Source organism: Nycticebus coucang, chromosome 3 (genome assembly GCF_027406575.1).
Source record: "Nycticebus coucang isolate mNycCou1 chromosome 3, mNycCou1.pri, whole genome shotgun sequence".
Lineage (NCBI taxonomy): Eukaryota > Metazoa > Chordata > Mammalia > Primates > Lorisidae > Nycticebus > Nycticebus coucang.
The window spans coordinates 4,282,742-4,297,483 of record NC_069782.1 but is presented as its reverse complement, the minus strand read 5'-3'; the positions used below and the strand labels follow the sequence as shown (position 1 = coordinate 4,297,483).

The following is a 14,742-nucleotide window of genomic DNA, read 5'->3' as shown; positions in this document are numbered from 1 at the left end:
AGCAAACACCTTGTGGCTGGAGTCAGCACCCAAGTTTGTCTAGCCCACAGCCCAGTCCACATCTGCACAAGGCCTCTCACACACACGTCCCGTCAGAGTCCCAGGGGGCAATTTAGGATTTGGGGAAGAATTAGGCCCTTATCCCAGAAATAAGCTCAGAAATATAAACTACCTCATTCCAAAGACAAGAGAGACCCACTGCCTAGAATTCTCACCCATCTTCATAAAAAATAGCACTTACTGTTTTTGTTTAGCTCATAAAACACACTGATTACAGAAAGTATCAAAGGAAAAAAGGTTACGCACGTATGAAGAAGAGAAAAACAACCAGCATGTGCCCACCTGGAGATGTGCACAGAACCGTGAGTGTAACGAGCACCCTCCCCTCATCTCAGGCACTGCAGCAGTTACGCACCATTTACAGTCCTGAGAGTCAGTTTTCCAAGTAGATCTACAGCAAATAGTGACTACAATGGTTGCTACTTGGGAACTACTCTTGCGGGCCAGGCCCCACGCAGGGGCTGCATGCAGAGGCTGTGTGGGGCCTCCTGACTCCTCAGGAAGCAGGTGTTTTCATCCCTCATTTCTGGATAAGAAAACTGAGACTGAGGAAAAGAGACATGTCCAAGGCCAGGAGAGCAGCAGAGCAAGATTCCAGCCCATGGATGTCCCTTTTAGACAGGGCTGGGCAAGGCTGCCTCCTGACCAGGCACATTAACTTACCTGTCCTCCTCCAGCTGCCCCTGACCTACACCTCTGAGCTGTCCCAGAGCAAAACAGCTGTGGGCTGGAGACTTTCCCTGCCTATGCTCCAGAGCCTACAAAACTGGTCCCCCCTAAAAGCTTCTGGGAATAAAGCTGACAACTGACCTCAACCTCTCACCCCAGGAAAGGGTGGTGGCCTAAAAAGAACAGGGCTCAAGTCCAGTGCTGTCCCACAGAGCCCATGGCCTGGGGTAGCACAGGCCTGGCTCCCAGGTCTGTGAGGCAGGAACACACATGCTTCCCACAGGATGCTGCTAACAGAGGCACCACCACCTGGACAATCTGGCCAGGTGGTCCCAAGGCCCCTGCCTGGCCTAGCTACCCTCCTGTCATCATCGACTCCATCTGACTCACCGGGGAAGGGTAGCCACATGCCATGCTCACCCAGCAGGGCCATGAGGCAGGTTCCAGGGCCAGCCTGAGTCCCCAGTCAGTGCCCTCTGCCCACTGCCCCTGTGGCTCTGCATGGCTGGCATGGCAGCTCAGGAAGTAGAAAAAGCTCTAGACCTGGCATTGTCCTGCTGTGTGAGTGACCTTGGGCAAGGCACAAGGTCTCCTCCCTGGAGTTGGGTGGTGAGACCTACCTCACCAGGCTGTAAGGATGAGGGGGGCAGCGGGAGTAGATCTGAGCCACAGGAGGCCCTACCCCCAGCTGCATAGCCCTTACCCGCTCATGCATGGGTGACGCTGGGCTGGAGTCCTCCTCGGTCCCACAGGGGGACGTGTCGCCTGTGGACACCCGGCTGACCGCCATCTCAGCATGGCCCTTGCCCTGTGGCCCCTTCATGCGCACAAACTCCATGTTGTTGTATTTGTAGAAGCCAAACGACATCTTCTGTGCCACGCGGGCGGCCACGCTCACCTGTGGGAGATGGTCTGCGTTGAAGTGGGTGGAGATGGCTCAATGGGGCCTCTCCCTTGGGTGCAAACAGCCATGGGGACCATCAAGGAGCAGTTCCTGAGGGCTGGCCATGAGGGAGAGCCTGGAAACATCGGCCCTCCCACACTGGCAGGGGAGGTGGGGGGCAGCTGGAATGTATTCCAGCCCCAGCTGATGCCTTGCTCACTGCCCCATGACCCTGCTCACAACCAGGCCCAGCTCCAGGTGGGGACAGGCCAGGACTACAGCCAGCCTTGCTCAAGGGTGCCCCCAGCTGCAGCATGGTGTCCTGCCCTCTTATAGCACAGGCAGTCGGGGGGCCAGTTTCCAGAGCCCATCAGGAGCAAGCAAGTGACTCCTAGCAGTGGGAGCGTCACTGTACCACCAGCTGCCACCTCAGAGAACTGCAGGCTGAGGAGGATGTCCTCACTCAGGTTTCAGATGAAGGTGGGTGACCCAAGTGAGCTGAGGCAGCCTCTGCAAAAGGGACCTACCCTGGCCAAGGGGCACCCAGGAGTCCTGAGCAGGCAGCCACAGTGCAGAAGTGGCTAGGTGTGGCCCACAGGAGGAGCAGGCTGGGGAAAGCTCCTGGGGGCCGCCCTGCACTCACCCGGTTGTCGTACACCTTCTTGAGTGCTTCATAGCGGATGGAGCCCTGGAAGATGACCCCTTGAAACATGTTGGTTTTGTCACTGGCCACCAGCTCCACACAGACCATCTCTCCTTCCCCCACAGTCATGTCGCTGAACACCTGGGTGGGCGCACACAGGAGCAGGAGACAGGACTATCAGTTCCTGCCACCTGCAGCACGGCCTGGCTAGCGCAGGGAGGACTGCTCAGAACTCCATCCTCAGTGGCTCTGCCCCCTCCAAACTCAGCAAGACAGGAGTGTCCCTGTGGGCTGGGTCCTGACAGTGAGTCTGGGACTGGCAGAGATGCCTCCTCTTGCTTCCCTGTGTCAAGGAGTAGGACAGTTTTCCAGGACTGCTGGCCCACATTCTAGACTTCCTTCACAGTGCACGGGGTGCCTGCCCACCCCAATCACCCCATCCGGCCCTGCACTTTGCTCCAGGCTCAGTGGCCGTAACAGGGTGACCACCTGCCCAAGAGGATAACACTCAGACTCAGGTGTCATAGACAGATACCACACTGCCCTGTGCTCCTGGGGCTGGTATGGGCTGTGAACTCCAAGGTCACAAAGTTAAAGCTCAGTTCTGCCATGAGCAAACTATGTGAGCCTGGGGAGGGAACATGACCTCCCTGAGCCTCAGATGCTTCCAGGCACTGTCAAACCCAGCAGAGTGCCTGCAAGACAATGTCACCGTCCTCCCAAGTCCCCCCCGGGGTGCTGAGTGCCTCTGCATGCCTCCAAGGACCCCCACCAAGGCCCCAACATGGGAACAGTGGGCAGGTCATGCAGGGAGTGAGACGTGGCCGGCTCCCCACCCACTTCTTCCTACTCACCCCCACCCCCATGTTTCCCTGGTAGGTCATGTTCTGCCTGCCCTGGTCTCCCAACCTTAGAACAAAAGCTTGGCCTAGATAATTTCTCTGACACTCTGGGATTCTACGTGGTGCAGGCAGGTGTGGAGGCACTTATTATAGCTTAACCCTGACAGTGATGATCCCTCCTGCCAGGCAGCACTTTTGTGAGGTTTACGAGCATTCTCCCTTCAAGGCGTCTTTTGATGTTCAACTCTGACAGGTAAGGAGGATGGTCATTTTACAGAGGAGGAAACTGAGACCAGAGAGGAGTGAACCTCACCTGCCCCAAATCAAACACTGGGAAAAGTGAGAGCCATGTCTATACCTGTCCACACCCTTCCTGGCTCCTAGTGGCCAACGCCTTCTTGAAAGGGTGTAAGGCCATCAGTCTCCTGAGCTCACCTCCTCGAAGCTGTCGATCATAAAGAAGATGTTGGGGTAGCTGATCTTGGACTCCTCCCCTTTGCTGTCCATGGGGTGCTTACTGGGTGATGCGAACACTTGCTAGAAGAAAGGAGATGGAAAGGCTGAGTGAGGCCCCACCCTGCTCCGAGGACAGGCCACTGTGGCCACACTGTCCAGAGCCAATCCAAAGCCAGAGAGCTGCCCTGGAGTTGCTGTTTGGGATGGGTTGGTTCTGTGCTCCTCACAAGGACACAGGAACCCGAGAACTGGGTAGGTTTCTGGAGTCAGACCCCCTACCTCGGGGGCAGGGAAGTGAGCAGGAGGACTCGTCTCCCCTCACACAGGGCAGCCCGCACCCAGGGCTCACCTGGGACTTCTTCCTGTGGATGTGGATGTCGCCACTGTCAGTGCGTGTGCACACCGCACAGGTTACCATGTAGTCCAGCTAGAAGAGAGCACAGGTCACTGTGCGGGGAGGGGTCTGCTGTCCCTCAGAGCCCATCTGACCGCCCCTCCCTCGCCCCCGCCGGTACCTTCTGCAGGATGAGGTTCAGGCAAACACTCTCCTCCCAGTCAATGTCAGGGTCTCCCAGGCCTGGCAACTTCTTGGAGTCCCGCCGGTACACCTCCACTTCCACCTCAGGCTCGGCCTCAGCTACCTGCAAGGCCCAGGGCAGAAGTGGGCACCCAGGGCTAATGCTGTGGCCTCTGGTGCTCTTCCTGCTCAGACTGCTGCTCTGGGCAGGCACTAAGATGGACCAGGGGCCGGGAGCAGTCGCTCACACATGTAATCCCCGCACTCCGGGAGGCCGAGGTGGGTGGATTGCTTGAGCTCATGGGTTCAAGACCAGCCTGAGGCAGAGACCTCATCTCTACTAAAAATACAAAAAACTGAGGCAAGAGGATTGCTTGAGCCCAAGAGTTTGAGGTTGCTATGAGCTATGATGTCACCATGGCACTCTACCCAGGGAGACAGCTTGAGACTCTGTCTCAAAATAAAAAAGATGGACCAGGACTCTGACTCTTGCTCTCCAACTCTCTTGCTATGTGACCCAGAGGTCAACTATTCTTCTCTCTGAGCCTCAGTTTCCTCATCTACACAATGGACAAAGGGCATCTTTCTCTCAAGGTTGTGGTGATGATTAAGGGAGATAATATTTGCTAAATGTGTCATTAATAACAACAACAATAACAGTGACAGGCTATGCATGGTGGTTCACACCTGTAATCCCAGCACTTTGGGAAGCTGAGGCAGGACAATTATTAAGGCAGGAGTTCAAAAGTAGCCTGAGCTGGAGAAAATGTTTTAAAAATTAGTTTACCAGAAAAAAATATTTTTTTTGCAGTTTTTTTTTTTGCAGGGGGCAGGCCGGGGTTGGGTTTGAACCCACCACCTCCGTCATACGGGGCTGGCGCTCTACTCCTTTGAGCCACAGGCGCGGCCCTACCCGAAAATTTTTAACAAATTAGTTATGGGAGGGCAGCGCCTGTGGCTCAGTGGGTAGGGTGCCAGCCCCATATGCCAAGGGTGGCAAGTTCAAATCCGGCCCCGGCCATACTGCAACAAAAAAATAGCCAGGCATTGTGGTGGGCGCCTGTAGTTCCAGCTACTCAGGAGGCTGAGTCAAGAGAATCGTGTAAGCCCAGGAGTTGGAGGTTGCTGTGAGCTGTATGAGGCCACGGCACTCTACCGAGGGTGATAAACTGAAACTCTGTCTCAAAAAAAAAAAAAAAAAAAAAAAAATTAGTTACGGGGCAGCACCTTTGGCTCAGTGAGTAGGGCACAGACCCCATATACCGAGGGTGGCAGGTTCAAACCCAGCCCCAGGCAAACTGCAACAAAAAACATAGCCAGGCATTGTGGTGGGAGCTACTTGTGGAGGTACTTGGGAGGCTGAGGCAAAAGAATCGCCTAAACCCAAGAGCTGAAGGTTACTGTGAGCTATGATGTCACAGCACTCTACCGAGGGTGACAAAGTGAGACTATGTCTCTAAAAAATAAATAAATAAATAAAAACAATAAAAAAATGAAAAAATGAAAAAAATAAAAAATTAGTCAGGCTTGGCTGGGTGCAGTGGCTCACGCCTGTTATCCCAGCACTCTAGGAGGCTTAGGTGGGAGGATCCCTTTAGCTCAGGAGTTCAAAAAAAAAAAAAAAGGCTCAGTGCCCTTAGCTCCATGGGGTTAGGGCACCGGCCACATACACTGGGGCTGGCGGGTTGGAATCCAGCCTGGGCCTGATGAACAACGACAACTACAATAAAAAAATAGCTGGGCATTGTGACCGGCACCTGTAGTCCCAGCTACTCAAGAGGCTGAGGCAAGAGAATCACTTGAGCCCAAGAGTTTGAGGTTGCTGTGAGCTGTGACACTACGGTACTCTAATGAAGGCAACATAGTGAGACTCTGTCTCAAAAAAAAAAAAAAAGTGACATCTATTGAGTTCATGGTGGGCACCAGGGTCTGGGCTAAACATCTTACAAATTATTAATGCTTTTAGTCCTAACAACCACCTTGCAAGGCAGGTGTTCTGAGCTCCACTGTAAGAGATGAGAACAACTTTACTGAAGACGGCATAGTGAATACAAATCAGAGAAAATAGCACCTGTGGCCCCTCCTAGGAGAAGAATTATCAAGGAAAACTCAAAAGCAGGTTTCAGTGCAGCCTGTCCTGGCTGGGGGCCTTCAGTGCTGGGTCCTGCTTAAGCCCGGGAGGGTCTCAGAGACTTAGGCTCCAAGAGGTGGCTCACCAGCACACCCCAGGGGGCAGGCCAGGGTCCACGGCAGGCAGTGAAGGAGGCCACCCTTGCCTTGGAGGAGAAAGAAATGTCCCGTGGGTGTAGGAGCTGCCGAGTCTGCAATGTCTCCCCAGGCTCCTGAGAGTACTTGTGCCCAGACTGTCATCCCTCCTAGTCTTGTGTCACTGGTCTGTTTGCGATATTTTCCTCCCATTTCTTATCATTCTCTGCTATCATCTTGTTTACTCTCCTCCAAGAGAATGAAGCTCCCAAAGGGCACCTCAGCAATGAAGGGGAAGTTCAGACACGATCGCGCCCCTATTTTCAGACCAGCATAGTGGGACACTGACAAAAGGACAGGATTCCATCAGAAATGAACCCACAGGTGCGCCAAAAAACAGGTCCAAGGAAGTGTCCGCCCACAGGAGGAAGGACGAGCAACTGTGCCAAATACTCGATGGGACATTATGCAGGAGTGAGACCAGGAAGGCTACAACCACCCACGTCTACAGGCACAACTTTCCTACACAGGACACGGACAAAGAAGCTGGAAGCCAAGCACGCCGTAAGCAAGCCCAGTGCGAACCCACCCAGGAAGAGCGAGGAGTCAGGGCAGAAGCCGCCCTGGGGAAGTGGGGATACCAGAGGTCAAGGGCCTTGGGTGTCTGCCCACACTCTGCCTCTTGATCTGGAGGCTGGTGACACCATGTGCTCATGCTGGGAGAGACCATCAAGCTGTGGACACCCTTTGTGCATTTTTCTGTACGTGTGTTAGACTGAAAAAAAATCTACCAAAAAACAACAAGCAGGACTGGGAGCAGAGCTTCCCACTTAGAAGCAGTGTGACCCAGAGCAGGTCCCTCCCTGGCTCTGAGCTTTACTTTTCTGCGAGTAGGGATGAGGATGCTGAGGGTGTCCATGTGAGTAACAGTGGCACAGAGCAGGCCTGCATTCAGATGGCAGTTCTCCTCACTACCAAAGACAAAATGGGCTGCCCAAGAACACTAAGAGTTTTATGTAGGGCTGGAGTGAACAGAGAAAGCCCAGAGAATCAGGACATCCTTCCCTGGGACAGGCTGGGCCGGATCCCTGAGGTGGTCTCTGGAGCCCTGGAGCAGAGTGCAGAGTTCCCAGCACCCTGTGTCTACCCACACTGCAGCCCCCTGCCCAACCACCCTCCTGCTGAACGCAGGAAGCCCTGGAAGGTTGCTATGGCGACCGGGTAGCAGCAACAGGAGGACAGGGAGGGGACAGGAAGCTGCGACTTGCTGCAGAGGACTGGCAGTGCGCAGGCGCATTAGCAGCAGGGCTGAGGACCGGGCCATCTCCCTACTCGCACCTCTAGCCTGCCCCCTGCAGGCCATCCTCCACACTGCGGCCAGCAAATGCCAAGCTGGGGTGACCCCAGGAACCCTGCCCAGACCTAAAACACTGTGCCAGGGCGGTGCCCTCAGCGCACACAGGCAGGGCTTACGCTGGCCATGGCACCTTCCTCACTGCTCCGCATGTGCTGATCTCGCCACGTGGAGTGTCCTCAGTCCACTGCTGCTGCCACCTGTCCTACGACTTACAGATGGCCAGATGTCACCTTCTCTTTGCACAGTCCCCCCTTCCCACCATCGCAGTGCTGAGAGCTCTCTCTGTACCACTGGCCATGCTGCCTGTCTGTCCCAACAGACTGGGAGGCTCCTGAAGGTCTGAGTCATTTCTGCACTCCCAGTGCTGGGCAGGGGAGTGGGGGTATCTGCTCCTGGCTCATGGTGGGTGTCCAGTAGAACATTCCAGCACATGAATAGCTGCAATGCCACATGCGCCTATGGGATTCAGGTCTCCCTCACTGACCTCAACACCCCCAATCTTCAGGAGAGTTTGGACACTGCCCAGTCCCTCTTGCTCCAGATGCTTCTGTCCTGCATCCAGGTCCTCCCTTCCTCAGAGAAGGGCCCTCTCCTCTAACTCCCCTTTCTGCCCATTCCTCCCTACCCCCACCTGTCCCCTCTCTTCTGCCTGCCCTTCTCGACCAGAGCTGTGACCTCTCCTGGACCTGAAATTCAAAGTACAGTCACAAGTATTTCAGATGTGCCAGTCCCCATCAGAGCCTCTGGTCTGGAGAAACCAGATGTCTTGGAGAAAAGACCAACATTTTCACAAAAAAGATTCTCTGCAATCTAAACTGTAGAAGCTGACAGGCCAGAGTGGCTGGGGCCCACAGCACTGCTGCCTCCTGGTTGTTCACCCTTGACCCGACAGAGGGCCTTAACCTCCTGAACCATGGGCAGGAGCTGGGCTAAGGCTGAAGGAGGCTGTGCCCACCATGGGGGTCACAGGCACACAGAGGATCCCTAGACACCAGCCACCTTCCTGCAAAGGGCACTCTTGTGATCATACCAACCCCATCCCAGGCTCCCAGGTGTCCACAATGGGAGGGACCCAACCTTACAAAGCATCTGCCCTAAGCACCTTATACAGAAGGAAAGGCCCAGAGAGGAGATGACAAAAATCACACAGCAAATTGGGGGGAAGACGAGGCTGGTCTAGAAAGCTGGTCTCCCAGTTGCACAGTGAGACTGAGAGAGCCTGGGGGCCAGAGAATGCAGAGCCCTGAGCTGGGCTCCAGAAGGTGCTCGGCTCAGAGATCCCACCATCAACACCCTGCCTCCACAAGTCTACAATCAGGCCACCTCTTTGTCCCTCCTAGAGGGCACCCCTTGGTCTGCCCACCCACCACTGAAACTGCTCTGCTGGAGCCTCCACCCCTCTCTGTCATCAAAGTGGGCCACACCCACTTCTTCAGGCCCTCCCTTCCCTGGGCACCCTCCTCTCTCACTTGGTCACCACCACCTGTAGTCCCACCTACCTGGGAGGCTGAGGCAAGAGGATCATTTAAGCCCAAGAGTTTGAGGTTGCTGTGAGCTAAGACGTCATGGGCCAGGAGAGAGCCCAAGAGTTTAAGGTTGCTGTGAGCTAAGACGCCCACCTCTCCCACCTAAGACTTTCCCACCTCTCTGGGAGAGTCTCTAGTGTTCTACCTGTCCCCCCAAAGCCAGGCTAGCTCAGGGCTCAGAATCTACATGTGGCAGGCCAGCCTGGCGGGAATATCATAGGGCTTCCTTTACAGCTGCACCAGGCCCCTCTGGACATGTTCAGGATCAAAGATCAGGCACCTGGCAAGGAAAGGGCTCCAAGCACTCGCCGCATGAGCCATAGCTAACAAAGCACAGTTCCAGAGACACAGGGCACCAGACTCAGAGCCAGGCCAGCTGCAATTCCAGACCTCGCTCCACAGCCCTCTCATTTTTGTTTCTGAAGGAAAACAAACGCATTTCCATGTTTGGCATGTGGGTTGTATAAACATTTTACAAACTACTAAAGCTTATGAAAAACAGAGAAGGAAACATATAAAGTTTGCTTTATTAGTGCCTCCATTCACTTAAACTCAGTGGGTGAAATACCTTAGGTGAACCAATCTCTGAGCCCTGGTTCCCTCACCTGTGGATTGGGGGGGGCGGGTAATAACATCTATCCTATCGAGATGCTGGGACTTCCAATGAGATCAAGAAGCAAAGAGGCTGGGATCGTGGCTCACGCCTACAATCCCAGCCCTTGGGAGGCCGAGGAGCTCCCGAGGAGCTTGAGTTCGAGACCAGCCTGAGCAAGAGTGAGACCCCCATTTCTAAAATATAGCAGGGCATTGTAGCAGGTACCTGTAGTCCCAGCTGCTTGAGAAGCTGAGGCAAGAGGATCACTTGAGCCCAAGAGTTTGAGGTTGCTGTGAGCTAAGACGCCACAGCACTCTACTGAGGGTGACCAAGTGAGACTCTTTCTCAAAAAAAAAAAGAAGCAAAGAGCTTGGCCCTGTGTCTGCTGCATGGTGACAGTGGAAGGCATCATCTTCATCACCACTACCAACCAGGTCACCAGGCATGGCTAGAGGAGGGTCCTGGGCTCTGGGATCAAACCTTTGCTCTCCCATTTATTTACTAATTATGAGAAGCTGGCCATGTCAGCTGCCCTCTGAGCCTCAGTTTCCTCAAAGCAACAATGCTGAGAACAATCGCTGCCCTTCAGGGTCACAGTGGAGATGAATGACAACGAGTAAGGACGCCCAGCATAACCCACAGACAGCACAGAAGACCACCTAGATGGATTCCAGCACACTGCAGGTGCTTGATAAATGCTGCTGAGCCCCGACCTACCTGAGGACTGCAGGAGAGCCCACCCTGCACTCCGATAGCAGGGGGACACAGGTGAGAGCTGGGACGAAGGGGGGGGGGTCACTCACCTTCCTCCCATCAGTGCTGGTCTCACTGCTAGCATATGCCAGCTTCCGGCGCACATAGAAAAGCATGTCGTCCTGCCGGGGAGCCCATTTCTCCATGAAGTAAGTGGAGAACATCCAAGTCCAGAAGACAATGCGGTCATCCTTGAAGCACCCTGCAGGAGGAGGCCAGAGCAGAGTGAGAAAGGACAGGCCACCTGGCCCTCACTGTGTGACCTTGGCTAATGCCTCCCCCTAACCTGCATCTCTGGTCAGAAATCTGACAGAGCCCTTTCTCCCTCAAAGACCCTGGCCCCCACCCAGGGGCTATCCAGAGAGGCTCAAAGACTCCTCCCAGGAGACCCAGGTCCTCTACCCAGCAGCAGCCCAAGAGCTCAGGCTCCCAGCCCCACTGCCAAGCCTAACTCTAGCCTGCAGATGAATCAGCAGCTTCAGTGGAAAAGGAAAAACCTAATAAGATAGGACGTCACTGGCTGGCTGACTGGGCTGGGAGCGGGGAAGGCTCTGGAGGAGGGAGATCCTTTAGGAAGGCACTGCTCTCACCAGCATCCCTCCCCTCCCCCGCCCACTCCCCCACTAGCTGTGGTAATCCTCACGGAGCAGCATCAGACTTAAAGTGGCATCGCCCTCCAGCCAGTCATAGTTGCAGAGATGAAGGGGGGCCAAGGGAGGGACAGCCACACACCCCACCCCCGTGTGCCATGGAGCCCTGACAGCTTTATTCTCACAGGAACGTTTCCTTTTATTACAAATGGTATTTCTTTATCATAAATATTTGTCATCTTTTTCTGCACAAGAAGAAAAAATCCCACAGGCTTTGGTTGGAAAGATCTGGGTTTTCATTCCAGCTCTGGCACTTTCTGTGGTGACCAACAGGTTCCTCCCAGGTAAATGCAAACTACCTGAGACCACGGGGCACACAGCAGGATCAACAAAAAAGCGGGATTCCTCCCTTTCTAGAGTAAGCCAGCATAATTTCAAAATATGCTGCCAAACTCTCTCATCAACTCAAATGTTGCGGCCCCACTGGCCACCTGGCACTGTGACCTGGTACTAGTGCTCTGGGGCTAGACCAGTCCCTACACTTAGCAATGGGGAACCTGAGGCTACCTAGGAGCTGGGACTCGCCCAGGTCTCCTGACTCCTACCCCGTCCCCTCCTCCTGGGGGCTAGCCACAGGGGAGTCACATGCCTTTGCTCAGCCTCAGACACATCACAATCAAAGACCCAGGAAGAACCAGGGCTCTACACCAGCCCCTGCCCTCAGGCCTCTGCCCTGCGGTATGCAGCCCACCCACTCCATACCCTACCTGGCTCCTGAGCACCTCGGCAATGCCAGGGAGGAAAAGAGGAGGTTTCTGCAGAGAGGGACTAGGCCAGGCAAGCCCGTGGAACTGGCAGCAGCCCCAGACTCACAGACGCTGGTCCTGAACCCTCCTGCATTGGGCAGTGCCCAACTCATGACTGCAGAGGCCTGTGAACTAAGTGAAGGTGCAGGGGTGTTCCCAACGAAACCCTGCCTCAGCTCCACCCCCAACTGTTTCCCTGGTGGTTCTCCCTTGGAGCCCAACAGAGGCCACAGAGACTAAAACATTCTCAGACTGCCCGCGCCAACTGCTTCTTCATCCTGTGGAGGTCACAGAAGCAACTGAGGCCGTGACAAGCAGAGATCTTGACTCAAAATCCCACATGTGCCACAGTAAGGCCAATGTGCCACCTCTGGCTCCCCTGGCCATGGAACCTAGAGCACCAGATAATGACAGTGTTCACGACAGCAATGATAATGGCAGTGCCACTGGCTGCGCTTTGTTAGTAAGCATCTGTCACCTGTGGGGCCCCGGCACAGAGCTGTATGAACTGTCTCGTCACATCCTACGGGCGCCCCATTATTACTACCCCGTTTCACAGAGGACACTGACTCTTCTCAAGAGGCTGAAGGATATACCCCAAGTTCACAGAGCTACACACAGACAAAGTCCTCAGACCTGCCACTCCACACAAAGTGACCACACAGCATATGCACACTGCTTAGGGGGTGGCTGGCCTGCCTGGAGCGTGGGGAGCAGCAGGGAGGCGGGCTGGGAGCCTGGCCTCAGGAGCAAGATGCTGGGAATGGCACACAGCATGAGGCCAACCTGCTGTCTATTATGCTCCTGGCCTAGCAGGGTCTAAACAAGGGGTCCCCTTCCCTGCTTCATAATGGGAAACACATGATCCCCACCCTCCAGGAAAGGCCCATCTCTGGGTAATGGCAATAGGCGGCCTACCAGGTCTTACTCTTAATACGAAGGCTCATCACACACAGGGCTCCTGGGGTCCCCACCCAATAAAAGCCACACCTGAGGACTGAGGAGGGCAGCCACAGGCCACATGCAGGGTGCCAGGCTCAGTGTCAGGGTAGCCTGCACGTTTTCCCAGTCACAAAGCACAGCAGCCATGTGACCATCAGAAAGTCCAGCGGTGCCACCTGCTGCCAGCACCCCCCCCCCAGCCAGCCCATCCCACTCGCTGGCAACGGCTACAGGCTGTACACCATCCGAGAGCCCACCCTCCACACCTAGCCAGAGGAGCCTTCCTGCCCCTCCCTCAGAACCTCGCCATTGAGTTCTGAATAAAACCCAAAGCTTGTATGAAGCACTCTAGGCCAGCCTCCCTCACTGCCTGCCACACTGGCTGCTGTGTGTGCCCACTGGGGTGCCCACCTCAGCTGTGTGGCTGCCCCTGCTCGGCCTCAAATCTCCTCCCCTGGGGTCTCCCACAGGTGGTTCCTGCCACCCTTGCAGCTTCAGTCTCAATGTCACTCCTCAGAGAGCCTTTCCTGACCCCATGTTCCTCCCTAGGGTCCTCCCTAGCTCTTCATTGTGTTTGCTGCCATCATAACCCGTCACTACCTGGGTTTCCATATCCATCCCAGGAGCAGGGACCCTGTCTTGATCCCCATCAGACTCCAGTGCCCAGATCAGCACCAAGGCATGGTAGGCACTCAGTAAACACAGGCTGAATAAACAGATTATCCCAATTTAAAAGGAAACAAGCTCAGCAAGGTAGGCGAATTGTTGAGGATCCCAGAGCAAGGCAGGGGCCCCAGCAGGCCTGCCCACCTGGAGCCCCCACTCACTATACAGAGCACAGGGCATGGACTGGCCACTTCCTCCAGCCTCAGAGTCCCTCAAGATCTTCTGAAGAAGCCCCAATTGTCACACAGGGCCAGGCCCTACTTGCTTAGAGGGCCTGGAGACAGAGCCTCAAGCTGTCGCCCTGGGTAGAGTGCTGTGGCATCACAGCTCACAGCAACCTCGCAGCTTCAAAGCCATGACTCCATGGGGGAGAAATGCTGCTAGCTGCAAGGAGGTGGTGGGCCCCTGTGTGCGTGGCAGGCCCGGAGGACGAGGAGAGGGTGTCTGGACGGCCAGTCCTCACAGCTGTCAAGTCCCCGGCCTTCCTTACCACCTGCTGCCACTGTTGTGAGTCAGAAAACCCAGCACCAACCACCTCTGAGAGAAGTAAGAGGTCTAAGGAGTCACTGTAAGCTACAGAATACACGCAGATTTGTATTGTCACTAGTGTTACTCCTTTAGTACCAGCCTGGCAAACCCCGCCACAAGAAAACTCTGTCTCCAGGGAAACACACATACGCATGCACTCATGCATGCACACACATGCACACACTCCTCCCTCCTACACTAGGCGGAAGGCCCTCCGTGAGAAGGGGAAAAGGCACTCATGGCAAAAGAACTGCCAGAATATCACGGCGGGGGTGGGGGACAGTGTGTAGCATGTGAGAGTCACTGAAGGGACAGACAGTGCCTTCGCTCCCACTCAACATTTCACAGCAATAACAAAAAATCACAAAGGAAACAGCAGAGAGCTGCGTTCTTAAAAACATCCAAAACTCCCAACTCCCCTCATTCCCTCGTAAATTAGTGGTTAGGAAAACAAAAAAGAAAACAAAAACACAAAACTCCTCCCTTTATGACAAAGGGGGCATAACCAAAATCAAAAAAACAGGAAAAACTGGCAGCAGGAAACCCACAAGGGACGGCTGCTCCCGTGACAGAGAAAAGGTCCACATCACAGCAAGTTATAAAAAAGGTACATTAAGACCCCATAGATAAACAGGTAAAATACCAACATAGGCAATATACCAAAAAGGAAACACAACTGGTTAACAAAACGTGGGAAAATATTA

At 54.6% G+C, this 14,742-nt stretch overlaps 1 protein-coding gene across 1 annotated transcript in view; it reads right to left on the bottom strand.

Moving 5' to 3' along the window:
- Window positions 1-14,742, bottom strand: part of KIAA0930 (KIAA0930 ortholog) — a 41,855-nt gene that overhangs the window by 4,926 nt on the left and 22,187 nt on the right. The window contains exons 2-7 of the mRNA XM_053582299.1: window positions 10,557-10,708; window positions 4,069-4,194; window positions 3,903-3,980; window positions 3,533-3,634; window positions 2,256-2,396; window positions 1,433-1,627 (exon numbers count right to left, since the gene is read on the bottom strand). Coding sequence (XP_053438274.1) covers window positions 1,433-1,627; window positions 2,256-2,396; window positions 3,533-3,634; window positions 3,903-3,980; window positions 4,069-4,194; window positions 10,557-10,708 — 794 coding nt within the window. The remainder of the gene's footprint in view (window positions 1-1,432; window positions 1,628-2,255; window positions 2,397-3,532; window positions 3,635-3,902; window positions 3,981-4,068; window positions 4,195-10,556; window positions 10,709-14,742) is intronic.